At 38.9% G+C, this 16,578-nt stretch overlaps 1 protein-coding gene across 1 annotated transcript; it reads right to left on the reverse strand.

Annotated features, from left to right (window-relative positions):
- Positions 1–15,824: 15,824 nt before the first annotated feature.
- On the reverse strand, positions 15,825–16,252 carry LOC140872501 (uncharacterized). The gene is made up of 2 exons (XM_073275347.1): positions 15,943–16,252; positions 15,825–15,850 (listed from the first exon to the last, which is right to left on the reverse strand). The coding sequence occupies exons 1-2, from the start codon at positions 16,250–16,252 to the stop codon at positions 15,825–15,827; spliced, it is 336 nt and encodes a 111-aa protein (XP_073131448.1).
- Positions 16,253–16,578: the final 326 nt, after the last annotated feature.

Below are 16,578 nucleotides of genomic sequence, written 5' to 3' on the forward strand. Positions count from 1 at the left end.
TGGGCTGACGACTATAAACCAAGCGCTTTTGGGAGGCAACCCAAATTTTTATTATTTTTCTCGTCTTTACACCTCTGTTTCATTCATTCCTTTTGTCATTTTATCTTAGTTTTTACTTTATTTATTTTGCGTAACTTAAGAGCTGATATGATTTTACTTTTCCACAGGTTTTGTCGCAAAAAAATTGGACAATTCGAAGCCATAGAGCACGCGCCCCATTATATTGCGCGGCCGCGCCACCTCTATATTAGAAGATTTATATTTTTGCGTAGGCCAAGAGCGCGCGCCCCACTCTAACGCGCGCCCGCGCAGATTTAAAGTCAGGATATTTTATTTTTGCGTAGCCCAAGAGCGCGCGCCCCACAACATTGAGCGCCCGCGCAATCCTTGGGCACCAAGTCTTGCAAATGCGAAGCACATGAGCGCGCGCCCCACAACATTGAGCGCCCGCGCAATCCCTGGGCACCAAGTCTTGCAAATGCGAAGCACATGAGCGCGCGCCCCACTTTCATGTGCGCCCGCACGATCTGCCATATCGAGTGATAAATTGTGCGAAGCTTCAGCGCGCGCGCCCCACCGCATTGAGCGCCCGCGCGACGGGATATATAATACACTTTTTCGAGTTTGTTGTCTCACTTTCTCTCCCAAATCTTGCAAACCTCTCTAAATCCCTAAATCCCTAATCTCACGAGATCGATTTCATTAACCAAATCTCATCTTTGGAGCGATTTGTCTACTACTATCTCCCAAATCCTTTTCCCAATTTCTCTCAACCCGTCGAAGAAGCGTGGATTTTGGTCGGATTGCTCATATTGTTAGTAGGAGTTGTTTGGAGCTTTTCAAGTCGGACATCGAGTTCGTTCTTATATTGGGTAAGTGTTGGTTTTCATCTTTGGGTTTGAAGCTTTCCTTCAAGCCGATATTCATATTGTGAAGTTGTGAAGTTTGAATTTTGTTGAAGTTTGGGGGGGGGCATATTATTTCTGCATTGGTTGTTTGGTGATTGTGGTGGAGTCATGCCGTGGGTGTATTGTTGAAGCTAGAGGGAAGAAGGGTGTGGTATTGTGGTTTTTGTGAATTTTCATGAGTGCACACCACGTGTTTGTTATATGGCGCCCACGAAGAAAACTAAGTTTGGGGCCTCTTCTTCTTCTACTCCCGCCCCTTTCGCAGATAGTAAGCGTTTTTGGAACGCCCAGGCGGCTGCAATTTATCAAGAATGGCTTGGGAAGAATATCCTCGCCGAACGAGGATTCGACGCATCTATTGGTTTTGACCATAGTACTCATATGACGAGTGTTGGTCGGGAAATTGTTTCCCGACAATGGCAGGAGTTTGCAAAGCAACCTCAGGACGCAGTTGTTCCTTTGGTTAGAGAGTTCTACGCCAATCTCAAGGTGAAACATGTTCAGTTGAAGGTACTCGTGCGTGGGAAAATGGTTCCATTCGACTCCCACACCATTAATACTCTCTTTAAGATTTCTCCGGTGGATCACGATGAATATCAAGAATTCAAAAACAGTGACATTAATTACGACACTGTTATTCGTCGCATCTGTCGACCGGGGGCTGAGTGGCGCTATGGGCGAGATGGTATGCCATCCAAGTTAAAGAAGACTGAGCTGCAATATGAGGTCAATATGTGGTATAATTTTATTTGTGCTCGTCTGAAGCCGACCGATCATGAGCACGAGGTTACACGGGATCGCGCTTTATTGCTCTATTGCATTGTGGAGGGGAAATCCATTGATTTGGGACTCATTTGTCAAGAGACTATTCTGCACGTAGTAGGCGGCAAGACGAGTGGTGGTCTTGCATTGCCTGTCATTATTTCTGATCTTTGTGAGGAGGTCGGAGTGGAATGGAGACCCACGGACGAGATTTTGAAGCCCATCACCGCCATTGCATTTGACTGTCATACCCGCTTGATACCTCCAGCGGTGCAGCGAGCGCGAGATAAGAGAGCTGCAGGAAGTCGAGCACAGGCACCCCAGCATCAGTCGGATCCTTCTATGACTGATCGATTGGCTAGACTCGAGGAGGAGGTGCGCCTATCACGACAGGAGCAGCAGCAGCAGAGAGAGGAGATTCGCACTATGCAGCAGACGTCTGGAATTTTTATGAATTACATGATGGACCTCTCTGCAGTTGTTCTCCCACACTACTTTCCTGATGGTTCCAGCTTCCTGCCCCCGCGACCACAGTGGCCTCCGATGTTTGGCCCGACTGACCCTCCTGCTGATCCACATCCTGACGGTGATGGTGGTGACCACTGACGGTCATCACCCGAGGTACATGTCCTAGTTCTGTTCTTTTATACTGTCATATCATTGAGGACAATGTATGCACCTAAGTTTGGGGGGAGTTCCGTAGGATGCTAGGTGTTGCTTTGTTTTACTTTGTTTAATTGAGCATTAGTTGTGTTTGTGTGTCCATGTTTAGTTTGTTAATTTATTGATTAGTGGTTTTTGTGTGAGTTGTATGAGTTGCAGCACTTTTGAGAACAATGGTAAGATAACCAATGTTTAGTTTTTTTTTCTAATTGGGAAATTGAGTCCTTGAATGTCTGCCTCCTGACAAACAAATTTTTTTGAAACTTCGACCAAGTGGACTTGAAACTCTTATATACTCTGTGAATTTCGTTTGACCCTGAATTTGAAACGGACAGAAATAGAAAGGATTGAGGCATTGCTTGGATCAATTGGGCCTTTACTTATTTTATCATGCATTGTCCATAGTTGCCCTTTGAGCTGTCACATATACATGAGCACAAGAGGTGCATTTGCTGAGTTTTTGTTGTGCAAAATCACCGTTTACTGTTGGTGACTTCTTCTTTTTCTGCACTGGTCGAATTCATATGAGTTAATTGTGGAGAGAGATTAATCTAGAACTAGCTTGAACATCCCTCGAGGCGCAATACAGGTACACTGTGACTTAGGAATGAGATAGACAATTTTTCTAATTCGATTGAGCCTTTCAAGCCACCCTGAATACATTATGTCCCTAGTACCCCTTTTGAGCTAATTGAAAACGAATGGCATGCGTGAAAACGTGTGATAAAACACCATTCGGTATTATTCCAAGGTCCTACAATTACTACCTGCAGCTTAAACACTATTTCCTACCTTTAGGGAGTAATTGCATGTTTGATTTTTATACTCTTGATTTGAATACTTAAAATGGATAGTGTGTTGAGAATTGCAATGAAAAATCGACAGAAGTGTAGTGTTTTGAAAAAAAAATAATAATAATAATATAAAAAAAAAGAAAAAAAATGGGATGAAAATGCAAAGGAAAAAAAAATGGAGTTGAAAAGAATGAAAAAGTTGTCGTGTGAATGAAGAGGAGTGGATTTAAGAGATAAAATCATATTTTACTCCTTTTTTGGATTCTTGCCTTCGTTTGTAGCCATAAGCCCAGCTGTACATTATAAGTTGAATAAGACCTATGGACCAAGTCACAGTCGCCTAATATACTAGTGAAGAGGGGTTGTGAGAGTTTAGCCTATGGATTGTCGATTGACATTTTTGATGAATATGCATTTTGATCAAAACACGCACACACTTTCTTCTTTCTTGAGCTAATTTGATTGTGAGCGTTTTTGATTGAATGTCTTGTGTGTTGATCCCGAGTTTCCTTAAAAGTCCTCATGATCTATGGATGTTGCGTTGAGTTTGGGGGAGAATGTTGTGAACGTGAGTTGCGGAGTCTAAAAGCCTATAAGGTTGAGCTATGTTTCTTGCTTAAACAATTTTTCAATGTTAGGAGGATGTGATGTGATTGGATTTAAAAATTTTTGATTTCATTGCTGAGGTTATTGATACACGATAATTCTTGATGATGCTGGGGTGTTGTGTAAGTTTCTTTTTAGACGGTTGGTTTTGTTCGGGACGAACAAGAGTTTAAGTTTGGAGGAATTTGATAAGTGCATTTTATGCACTTCTATTGTTAGTATTGTGCTTGACTCTTGTGTTTTATTGGTCGGTTTTATGCGCTTTTCTGTTGTTTTTGTTGTATGAAGGAAACAAGGCGTGGAAATCGAGTTGATGGATATAAGTGCAAAAGAGGGAAGGAAAGATCAAGAATTGAAGGCTTAAGGAATTGAAAAAAAGGAGAAATTCGAGAGCGAGGAGCGCCCGCCCTGCTGAGTGGCGCGCCCGCGCGATGATCTAGAGGAATATGGAATTTTTGCGTGAGCATTGAGCGCCCGCTCTATACTAAGGCACGCCCGCGCCATTGCTGAGAAGAAAAGAGGAAAAAATACGTAGACATTGAGCGCCCGCGCAGGAACAATGGGCGCGCGCGCCATTCTGAGGAATGGAAGAGCATAGAGGTTGAGCGCGCGCGCCACTATATGGAGCACCCGCGCCGTCGGTCGCACAAACTTATTTTTGGAAGAATTTTATGTTTTGAAAACTCTTGTTTTAATTCCTAGGCTTATCTTTGGACGATTTGTTACCAAGAAGGAGAGTTTGGGATTGTCGAAGAGAGGGGAGAAAACGTAAAAAAGGGAGACTAGGTTTTTTCTAAGAATTCTAGAATTCCATCTTTTCTTATTATTTTTACTTTGTTCTTCATGAATTGTGTTGGCTAGTTTTTAATACTTGGTTAAGGAAGACGAAGCCCTTGATTAATTTATTCGAGAGATTCATGTTTTACAGATTTTGATTATTGTTGAGTATCAAGTATTATTCTGATTTATTTCATGATTGTATGTTTGATTATTAGATTGATCACCTGATAATTCTTATATATAATCTACTGCTAAATTAGAGTTTGAATCCGTAATTGTTCGAATTATCTGATTTGCGAAGTAACTACAATTAATAATCGTCCGCTTGTGAGGTTAGGAATTGTAGGGATAATAATTGACTAGGCTAAATTCATCCGCTTGTGTATGAGTTGTCTAGATTTATCAGTTTTACTAGTTTGCATGCTATCGTGAGTTTAAATCTAATTTCTTGTATTGAGTTGATTCATTGATAAGGGTTATCTTAGAACGCTTGTGTCTAGTTAACTAAGATTTAGGTAAAACAGAAATTTAATTTTCAATGATGAATATTCTACGTGATTAAAGATTTTTAGATAATCGATGATCGAACGAATGAAATCAAGGGTGTAGTTGACCGAAACCAAGGCTTGTCTCTTATTGAATTTCCCCAATATTTATTTAATTTTTGCATGCCAGTGAATTTTAGTTGTTTAAATTTTTTAGTAGTTAATCCGAACTTGAAAACCCCCTTTTTTATTTTAAAGAACATTTTTAAATTTTCCTTTCCTCGTGGGAACGATCCCTACTCACACTACTACATTAATTTGTTTATCTGATTGAGTCGGGTAATTTGGGCGTACGTGATAAGCGCTACCAGCATCGGCAAAGTTGTTAGGCCTGTTGGTGTTTACCAACGTGAAGACGTCGGGGTTCAAACCATTGATGAACTGATCTACCTTAGCTTCTTCATCTCCGGCAATTAGCGGCGCAAAACGCAACAGACTATCAAACTTAACCACGTACTCTTCAATGTTCAGATTCCCTTTCCTCAGGTTGGAAAACTCTGCTCCCTTGTCTTTGCGATACGAGATAGGGAAAAACCGCTTATAAAACTCAGATTTAAAAAGAGTCCAAGTAACTTCCGTAACTCTATTCTCAAATGCTTTCTTTGTCATAATCCACCAGCTCTTAGCACCACCACGCAGCTGATGAATTACTAACCTGATTTGGCGGTCATCGGTGTAGTCAATGGAATCAAACAACTGATCCATATCATCCAACCAACTCTCACAGTCAACTGGATTTTCTGAACCCATCAACAACGGCGGATTGAACGACTGAAACTTCTTCAGCAAGGTTTCCATAGGAGTCACTGAAGCATCCAGTTGATCAACTTCAGTGCTAGCTTGCTCAGTCGTAGGAATAACTGGAGGTGTGTTTCTGTTTATCACTCGACGAGGACCCATCTGATAATCAAAGGTTAGGACACGAGATATCTCAATCGCTACAATCAGTGCCCTTACAACCGCTTGGAATACCGGATACCAGTCGATAACAGAAACAGTTATATCTCAAGTAGATCATGCTTTATAAATTAAATCACATAACCATGTAATTCAATAATTCTCAATAATAAAGCATGCTCGCATGGAAATAAGTACACAGTTAAAATAATTCAAACACATGCGAGGAGCCAATACACGCAGACTCGATCTACCCGCTCACTCTAGTTCGACCAAGAATCTTATCTCTCTGATACCACTTAATGTAAGACTTCGGTTCTAAACAACTAATCTCGGCTTAAAAAAAAACAATTAAGCATACAAGATCCAAGACCAAAGTAAGAAAGAAAAAAAAAATTTTAAAAGGGGACTGCGGTCGGGCGGGCAAAAACTGCCGCTCGAGCGCGTCCTAAACTCCAGCGCTGCTGGACAATAAAAAAGGGGGGTGCGCTCGGGCGGCCAAAAACTGCCGCTCGAGCGCGCCCTCTGCAGCAGAAACAGAACAGAGCAGAAAAATCTTGACAACTCAACTAAAAGTTATTCCATACATAAAACTCAAATTCATGCATTAAAAACATAACTTCTCCAGTTATTACATGAAATGCTAGTGTTGATCAACTACGCACCAGTCTATAACATGCAACATAAGACTCGCATAATCGATACAACATAAACAACGAAGTTCGAGATCTAAACATGTTCCAAAAAAACTAGGTAGACATGCTGACACAACTTCTAAACCGAGTCTCACTACTAGCTCTCCCTCTTGTTGCTAACCAGGCCTTCGCTGACTTGGTCCTGCCCCACCTGTTGCCAAGTACACATACAAAACAAAGCAACAGTCGGATAAACCGGTGAGAATGATAATCCCAGTAAAAACAACATATCAAGTAATACAACAATAAACATGCTTTCAAGAAAACAACAAAATCAATAACGATGTAATGAAATGCATGTCTTTAAACCGGGATATCAAATCTGATAACGAGGGATTGCTGCTGTGCTTTTGGGATCCCGAGGATGAGATCACGTGACGACTCACCGACTCTCCCAATCGAGGTGGTGCCTCGTATCCCACTCCTCTAGACTTTGAGCAACTATAATGAGTATGCTAGCACTAGGCACAACGACTACGTCCTAGGCCACTCGAATGTAGCTCCCAAACGTCTAACAAAAGGGCTGTTCTGCCCATCGAAACAATAGTGTTGGCTCAATATGAATGCATATGGGAACAAAAGGAACTTAGCCATATAATTCATTCAAATAATCAACAAAATACAGGTTCCATAAACTAGAACCAGTATCGATGCAATATGTGATTTTAAGGGAAACTCGAGAACCAACTGTCCCGAGTATGCTATCCCGCTACGATGACTGCTTTTACCTTTCAATGTCGTAGATCCAACTCCGGACAAGCTACAACAAAAGATTGTATCAACAACTATATAACCTAAACAACAAACAACGGTTCAAGGAAATCTCTTTACCGATCTTCATCCAACTCTTGACGAACAATGCTGCTAACACGGGCTTGACAAACTCCAAACGAATCTGTTCAGATACAAATCAAAGATCAATTACCATGATTGACTTACAAGCCAAGTTCAACAACTTCAAAAACGGTTCAAATCTCCAAAACTCAAACCGACGGCATAACGGCTATAACTGAACAAACCGACAATGCAGACAGCAGTTCAATAGCGATATAACCTCATAAAAATTCTAAGACAACCAAAACAAGGCAATCCCAACAAATCTCAAATCACAATTTTTGAAAATGGCTTCCAAAAATCATAACAATTCCGAACGTCGCTCAAATTCAAAACCGACAGATAATAGACGATCAGAACTCTGTAGAGAACAACATACTCGAATCTAGAACGATTCTAACAATATCCATAAACTAGAATGTATCTGATCGTAGAAAAACTTACGATATAACAGAGCTCTCACTGCAGTGATCGATAATCTGCCTTCAGAAATAATTTCTAACGGACGGATCGAGCTCGGACTGAAATCTAGAAGCTTGAAAAGGTGATGGGGCGTTTCAATGGAGGAGGAGCCGGCTAAGGAAGGAGAAGGATTAAAGAGAAAAGTCAAAAGTTGAGTAGATAATATATAAAATCCACTATTTGTGTTTTAGTCCCTGAAAAATCCAATTTTTGCAAAAAGGACCCTGATCAAAATCAAGTCGACTCGTGAACTCTGTAATCTCCGATTAACTCAAATAAACTCATTTAAGATAAAAAAAAAAAAAGGGGCGTTACACACTTTGAGACCAAAGCTAGAATTACAGATACCCATCCTGGAAGATGAATCGACTTAACAGTGATGCTAAGATTGATATGTTGATACCAAGGGATCGAGAAAAAATGATTTGAGATCCGAATGTACCTAGTAAGATGATTGAGTTTATTATGCCTTTTGGGTTATGAGTATGAGAAATGAATAAATTATATCATGCTGCTTAGAGTTACCGTGTTGAGATTTTGATGATATATTGATTTATCGGGAATTGATCTAAGCATGCAATATAATTGAAATTTACTATTGCATTTTTAAATGTCAGTACTCATACGCTAAGGATTGGGAAGAACTAATTAATAGGATGTCCTGAGAATTCTATTAGAGCCCAATCGATTGTATCGGAGATTGATTATTAAGTTATTCGATACTAAGTTGCGAGAATAATGTTATGATCAAGTCTTACATAAATGATATATATTGGGATTTATTATTAAAATGACTGGATGAGATATTATGAACTAAATCATTTAGATGATACGATTTGAGAAATGATTCGAGGAGAACCTCGATTCCTCTAGAACAAGAGGATGAAATTGATGTTTTTGGAAAATATGATTGAGTTTTTCATGGTACTTGGTACCTTATTGGGATTGTATTTTGGAATTGATGTACTGACCAAGTACAGGGCTACGATGGATTGTTTCCACAAATTTGTCAGATTTAGACCAAGGATAGTAGAAAATTCTATTGTAAGAGTTCTAGAGTTAAGATCCCTTTGATTTCAATATTAGCTATGACACGTTTACTGCGGAGAGGTGCCAAGGGATTCTTGGTCTATGCAGTAGATGTATTGAAATCTAGCCCATAATTATCCAACATCCCAGTTGTGAAAGAATTTGTAGATGTGTTTTCAGATGAAATTTTGGATTTTCCTCCAACCCGTGAAATTGAATTCAATATTGAATTGATGCCTGATAATTTACCTATTTCGAAGGCTCCTTACAGAATGACACCACTGTAACTTAAAAAACTCAAAGAGAAACTTGAAGATCTATTAGCCAAGGGATACATTAGACCGAGTGTGTCACCTTGGGGGTGCTCCAGTGATATTTGTAAGAAATAAAGATGGGTCGATGAGATTATATATCGACTATATTGAATAAATTCAAGGTAAATAATAAGCACCCTTTGCCTCAAATAGATGATTTATTTGATCGATTGAGGGCCAAAGAGGCAGATGTGCCCAAAACCGCATTTAGAACCAGGTATGTGCATTTTGAATTCCTGGTTATGCCTTTTGGAGTGACGAATGCTCCTGCTGTATTCGTGGATTTAATGAACAGAATTTTTCAGAAGTATGTTGACGAGTTTTTGGTGATATTTATTGATGATATTCTGATATATTCTAAGAATGAAATTGAACATGCAGAGCACTTGAGAATTATCTTACAGATTTTGAGACAAGAACTGTTATATGCCAAGCTGTCCAAGTGCGAATTTTGGTTGGACCGAGTTGTATTTCTTGGTCATGTGGTTTCGGGAGAAGAGATTTCAGTCGATCCCAGTAAAGTTGAGGCAGTGATTAACTGGCCTAGACCTACTTCTGTTCCTGAAATACGCAGTTTTATGGGTTTAGCAGGGTATTATCGCAGATTTATTAAGGGATTTTCCAGCATTGCGAAGCCGATTACCCAATTAACGCAGAAGAATGCTCCGTATGTTTGGACAGATGCCTGTGAGAAAAGCTTTATTGAGTTGAAGAGGAGACTGACCAGTGCTCCTGTATTGACTATTCCATCAGGTACAGATGGTTTTATTATTTATTGTGATGCATCTCACAGAGGTTTGGGTTGTGTGCTTATGCAAAGAGGCCAAGTGATAGCCTATGCATCAAGACAATTGAAGCCACACGAGACCCGATATCCTGTACATGATCTTGAATTGGCAGCCATTGTTTTTGCCTTGAAGATTTTGCGACATTATTTGTACGGTGAAACCTTTGAAATATTTTCTGATCATAAGAGTTTGAAATATCTATTTTCTCAGGATGAATTGAACATGAGACAGAGGCATTAGTTAGACTTGTTTAAAGATTTTGTCTGTGAGATTAAGATTATTCAGGAAAGTCTAACACAGCTTCCAATGCCCTGAGTAGAAAGATATGCAATTTGTCTCTGTCTACGATGGATGTGTCTAGATTGATTAAGAATTGTTGTGCTTCTGGCTTGGATTTTGAGACAGATATGCAATCGAACAAGATTTTTGCAATCCAAGCAGAACCAGAATTATTGATGAGAATTAAAAAGGCACGGAATTCTGATCAGAACATCCATAGTTCAGTTGAGAAAGTTAGATCTGGACATCAGTCAGTATACCCGGTCAGTGATGATGGAATCTTGCTTGTGAATAACCGTATTATTTTGTCAGATGTTTCAGAATTGAGACAACAGATTTTACGAAAGGCACATTGCAGTAAATTCAGTGTACACCCAGGTGAGATAAAAATGAATAACGACTCGAAAATTCAATATTTGTGGAAAAAGATGAAAGCAGATGTGACAGAATTTGTATCCCGATGCCTAAACTGTCAGCAAATGATAGCAGAAAGAAAGCGACCAAGTGGTCTATTGCACAGTTTAGCAATTCCACAGTGGAAATGGGATCACATCAATATGGATTTTGTCACAAAACTACCGAAATCCACGAGGGGATGCGATGCAATCTGGGTAGTTTTTGACAGACTGACTAAGTCTGCATGCTTTATTCCTTATCAGATGACATACCGACATGATCAGATGACCAACATTTACATCTGAAAAGTAGTGAGATTACACGGTGTGCCGAAATCTATCGTTTTAGATCGAGACCCTAGATGCACTTCACACTTTTGGCACAGTTTACAAGAAGAACTCGGCACTCGTTTGCACTTAAGTACAACTTATCATCCTCAGATAGATGGACAGTCAGAGCGGACTATCCAGACTTTAGAAGATATGCTGAGGGTTGTGGTACTAGATTTTGGTACCAGTTGGCAAGATTTGTTGCCACTTGTTGAATTTTTCTATTATAACAGCTATCAAGCAAGCATTTAGATGACTCCTTATGAGGCGTTATATGATAAGAAATGTAGATCTCCATTGTTTTGGATGATCTTTCGAAGTACCAGTGATTGGTCCAGATATGATCAGAGATATGTCAGATAAGATAAAGTTGATTCAGTCAAGAATGAGAGCAGCATAGGACAGACAAGCCAAGTATGCTAATGTCAGATGCAGGCCCTTGAGTTTTGAACAAGGTGACCGTGTATTCTTGAAGATATCTCCTTTCCGAGGTACAACCCGTTTTGGAAAGAGAAGTAAGTTATCACCAAGATATATTGGGTCATATGAGATTCTATACAGAATTGATGACCTAGCATACAGATTAGCTCTCCCTCCATCTCTATCAGATATTCATGAAGTATTCCACGTGTCTATGTTGAAGAAGTATCAACCAGATCCCTCCCACGTACTTCAACCAGATGAGGCAGAACTGGATGAGACTTTGAACTAGTTTGAACGACCGATAAAGATTATGGACAGAAAAGATAAGAAGCTTAGAAATAAATCGATTTCTTTGGTTTAAGTACAGTGGAGCAGACACAGCGTTGAAGAAGCAACTTGGGAATTAGAGCACGATATGAGACAGAAGTACCTTGAACTTCTGTATGAGATTTGCTGCATTGTAATTTCGGTCCAATTTAATTTATTGGGATATACTTGAGATTTTGAGGACGAAATCTTTTATTACAGGGGAGGAATTGTAATGCCCGGAAAAATACCCAATTAAATAATTTATGAAGAATTGGAATTAAGTTCTATATTACATAAATTAGAGGACTGAAATTAAAGTTTTCAGATGATTAGGAACCGAATTGCAATTTTGGGGAAGTTTAGGGACTAACATGTAAAAATTTGAATGGGACCCCATGAAATAATTGATTAAGGGAGAGTTGTCTCCCTAATCATTATTCCATCATCTTCTTCCTCATTCATTCGAGAGGATAGAAGGGAGACTTCCACCTCCATTTTTGTTATTCAAGCCCCGATCTGAGAATCCAACCGGTAGAATTTCAATTCGAGCACAGTTTTGCGATCCTCGCAACAAGAGCTACGTTTCTACGTAAGTATGATTAAATTATACCAAGTTCTAATTTTGAGATGTTTTTGGATTCTAATTTTAGTTGGATAAATATGTTCTTGAGATAATAGAGATGGTATATCTAAGACGGTTTGAGAAAATACCATCGTTTGAACATGTTTTTGATTTTCGAAGAATTTTCAGAATTTTTGGAATATTTGGATGATGAATTTCAAAATTTAAGGATGATTTTGATGATGATATTATGATGAAATTGTGATAATATTGATGTTGAGAATTTTGGAAATACTCGATTTTTAGACGTTATGCCGTCAGGTTGAATTTTGAAGAAATTGTTAAATGATTATTTTAGCAAGAATGACAAGGAATGATATCGAGAAATAATGTTGTCCATTTCAGATTTTGAATTGGAATTTATTGAATTGGAATCTCAATAAATTGAGTTGTTTAGAGTTCGGTCAAGATTGAGATTGATTATTGTTTAAAATGCAATTTTTGGATCGAACAAGAAATTGATATGAAATTCATATGAATGTAGCTTTCAAGACTTGAGCATTCCGAACTTGGAATTGAGTTATGGATAGACAATGAAGAGCTTGGGATTGAATCCTCGAGAAGATTTTGAGATTTTCGAGCCCAATAAATCACACATTTATTTGTTATATTATTTGAATTATATGAATTGATTGAATAACATGAAATTATGAATTTGATTTTATTCGATGATTATCGATATATGATTCATGCTAATGATTTGATATATGAGATGAGATGCTCAGATTGAGCAGAGATTTTAATATATTGAATTGCATCACCTCATTCATATTGAGCCAGACTTTGTTCAGATTTGATGGCAGACTTGCCTAGACTGCAGCAACGTTTGGGTCTATATTTGAGTGGCATGGAATGTAGAGCAACTTCCATGACCAAAATACTCTATATAGGAGTGCCGAAGTCCGGGGTTGAGAAGCTCAACGCCCACCCCGATTGGAAGAGTAGGTGGTGACGTTGTGTTTTCTTTTCCCTTGGGATCCCTAAGATCAAGATTCAAACTGAATCAGAGAATTGATAACCCAGATTCTTGAGCATGCATTTCTTCCATGCATTATCCATTTGAGATTACTTATGGATTTACATTGATATCATTGCAATGTTTAAATGCTCATTTGTTTCTGTCATTCATACTGAGTTTTTATACTCACCGATTTTTCGGCTGTTGCTTTGTCTTGTGTGTGTGCATTGCAACAGGTGGTTCGAGGTCAAGCTTTAGAGAACCCTAAAGATTTGAAATGAGAGTAGAAGTGGAGCTCGGGTCTAGCAGACGAATAATTTTAAATACATTTTGAAAACATGTTGAATTTTGGAGTATTCAAACTTGTTGCATTTTACACTCGTTTGAATGATTTTCAAACATATATTTATTGTATATTGTGATCTAGACTTTGAGAAGTCTCCATTCAGGGTCTTTGGAGCAAGAAAAGAAGAGAAAAATATAGACTTTCGAGGTCCCAGCACGGCCGCGCTCCCGCGCCTCCTACAAAAAAAAAAAAAAAAATTCTTTCCGCGACGCGTATTTGCGTCGTCGAATGTAAGACATGCGTCGCCAAATGTCATATTGAATTTTTTTAACATATCTGCACCCGAGGTATCCACACTCAGGTTGAGACATATAGATCTCTTCTTTAATGTCTCCATTAAGGAATGCTGTTTTCACATCCATCTGCCATATTTCATAGTCATACCATGCAGCTATGGCTAGCCATATTCTAATTGACTTGAACAAAGCGACTGGTGAAAAGGTTTCCTCATAGTCAACTCCTTGTATTTGAGTATAGCTTTTTGCCACTAGTCTTGCTTTGAAGGTCAATACCTTCCCATCCGCCCCAAGTTTTCTCTTGTAAATCCATTTGCATTCTATGGGAACAATTCCCTCATGTGGATCTACTAAAGTCCATACTTGGTTCGAATACATGGATTCCATTTCGGACTGCATAGCTTCAAGCCATTTAGATGATTTAGCATCAGATATTGCTTCTTTGAAGTTTCGTGGATCACATCCATTACTAGGCTCATCATGGCCTTGTTCATGAAGAAGCGTATATCTTGCAGGCGGTCTGATTATTCTTTCAGACCTTCTAGGTATGTGTGATTCAACTACTGGCTGTTGGAGATTGGGTTCAACTTCTACAGTCGTGGGTGTATCTTGAATTTCATCGAGTTCTATCATTTTGCCTTTTCTATCTAATAGAAACTCCTTCTCCAAGAAGGTGACATTTCTAGAAACAAACACATTTGCTTCTTTTGGATGATAGAAATAATATCCAACAGAGTTCTTTGGATATCCCACGAAGTAGCACAAAATGGATCTACTATCCAATTTGTCTCCCACTGTCTGCTTCACGTAAGCAGGACATCCCTATATTCTCAGATAAGAATATTTGGGAACCTTTCCCATCCATATCTCATATGGTGTTTTATCCACTGCCTTTGTATGGACATTATTCAATAACATTGCCGCAGTTTCAAGCGCAAAGCCCCAAAACGATCTAGACAATTCAGTGAATCCCATCATAGATCAAACCATGTCCATCAAAGTTCGATTTTGACATTTAGAAACACTATTCAATTGTGGCGTTCCTGGTGGAGTCCACTGTGAGAGAATCTCATTCTCTTTAAGATAGTCCAAAAATTCAGTACTCAAGTATTCTCCACCTCGATCAGATCGGAGTGTTTTAATACTTTTTCCCAATTGTTTCTTTACTTCAGATCTGAATTCTTTGATTTTTTCAAATGCTTCAGACTTGTATTTTATCAAATACACATACCCATACCTCGAAAAATCATCAGTAAAGGTAATGAAGTAGAACTGTCCATATTTAGTGCTAACATTTAGCGGGCCACATACGTCTGTGTGGATCAAATCCAAAAGACCATGTGCACGTTCTACATTCCCATTAAAAGAAGTCTTGGTCATTTTTCCTTTCAGACAAGATTTACAAGTAGGTAGGGAGTTTATATCTGACATGTCGAACATGCCCTCTTCCACTAACTTGTGCATCCTTCTTTGAGAAATATGACCTAGTCTAGCGTGCCATATATGTGCAGGGTTTTGACTATCTTGTTTTCTTTTGTTTGTTGTTATTGTTTGGACATTGTTTAATGGAATATCTTTTAATTTTAAGTTATAGAGATCATTTTGTAATTCACCAGTTCCAATCAAACATTCATTCTTATATATATTGCAAACACATTTTGCAAAAACACAAGAATAACCATCTCTATCAAGCATAGAAATAAAAATAATGTTTTTAACCAAATCAGGAACACACAAAACATCTCTCAAAAGCAACTTAAAATTATTGTTTAATATTAAAATAATATCTCCTTTGGCCTTGGCAGCAACCCTTGCTCCATTTCCAAGTCTTAGAAAGGTCTCACCTTCTCTAAGTTTCTTGCTTCTTGTCATCATCTGCAAATCATTGCATAGATGAGAACCATATCCGGTATCCAATACCCTAGAAAAAGAATTCATTGAGATATTAATTTCAATATAAAACATACCATGGCCAGAACGCTTCTGGGCAAGATATTCATTGCAATTACGCCTCCAATGTCCAGGTTTGTTGCAGTGGAAACAGACTTGTTCTGATTTATTTGGCCTTTTAGGCCCTTGAGCAGGTTTCTTGTATGACTTCTTATTAGACTTGTTCTTAACTGTAGGGCCAGAACGCTTCTTTCCCTTGTTTTGGGCTCCCTTTTTTGTCCCAGACGACGAGCCCAAAAGCAGAACAGGCTTTTCTTTCTTGATTGTGGCCTCATAATTAACAAGAATATTGACCAACTCTTCATGGGTGGCCTCTATCTTCTTCATATTAAAATTAACCACAAATCCGTCAAACGGTAAAGACAACAAGAGAATATCAGTCGAGAGCTCATGAGGCATAACCACATCGAGTCCCACTAATTTCTCAACTAACCCAATCATCCTAACACCATGCTCATGGACCGAAGCCCTTCTCGCAAGCGTGTAGTCATGAGTTCTTTCACAGTTGCGTGTCTTTCTGATCAAGTTTGAACACCGTATAACTTTTTCAGATGAAAGTGAATGTCAGCAGCATTCGTAGCATCCTCGAACCGCCTTTGCAGTTCATTCGACATAGAAGCCAGGATGTAGCTCTTAGCTTGGAGATCATGGTC

This window comes from Henckelia pumila, chromosome 1 (assembly GCF_033568475.1).
Source record: "Henckelia pumila isolate YLH828 chromosome 1, ASM3356847v2, whole genome shotgun sequence".
Classification (NCBI taxonomy): Eukaryota; Viridiplantae; Streptophyta; class Magnoliopsida; order Lamiales; family Gesneriaceae; genus Henckelia; species Henckelia pumila.

Bases quoted from the DNA above. Each gene is read 5' to 3' on its own strand.
- LOC140872501 (XM_073275347.1), bottom strand. From the start codon at position 16,252: ATGAAGAAGATAGAGGCCACCCATGAAGAGTTGGTCAATATTCTTGTT. The intron at 15,851-15,942 runs GTATGTTTTATA...AATGATTTGCAG, and splicing joins CCAGAAGCGTTCTGGCCATG to ATGATGACAAGAAGCAAGAA.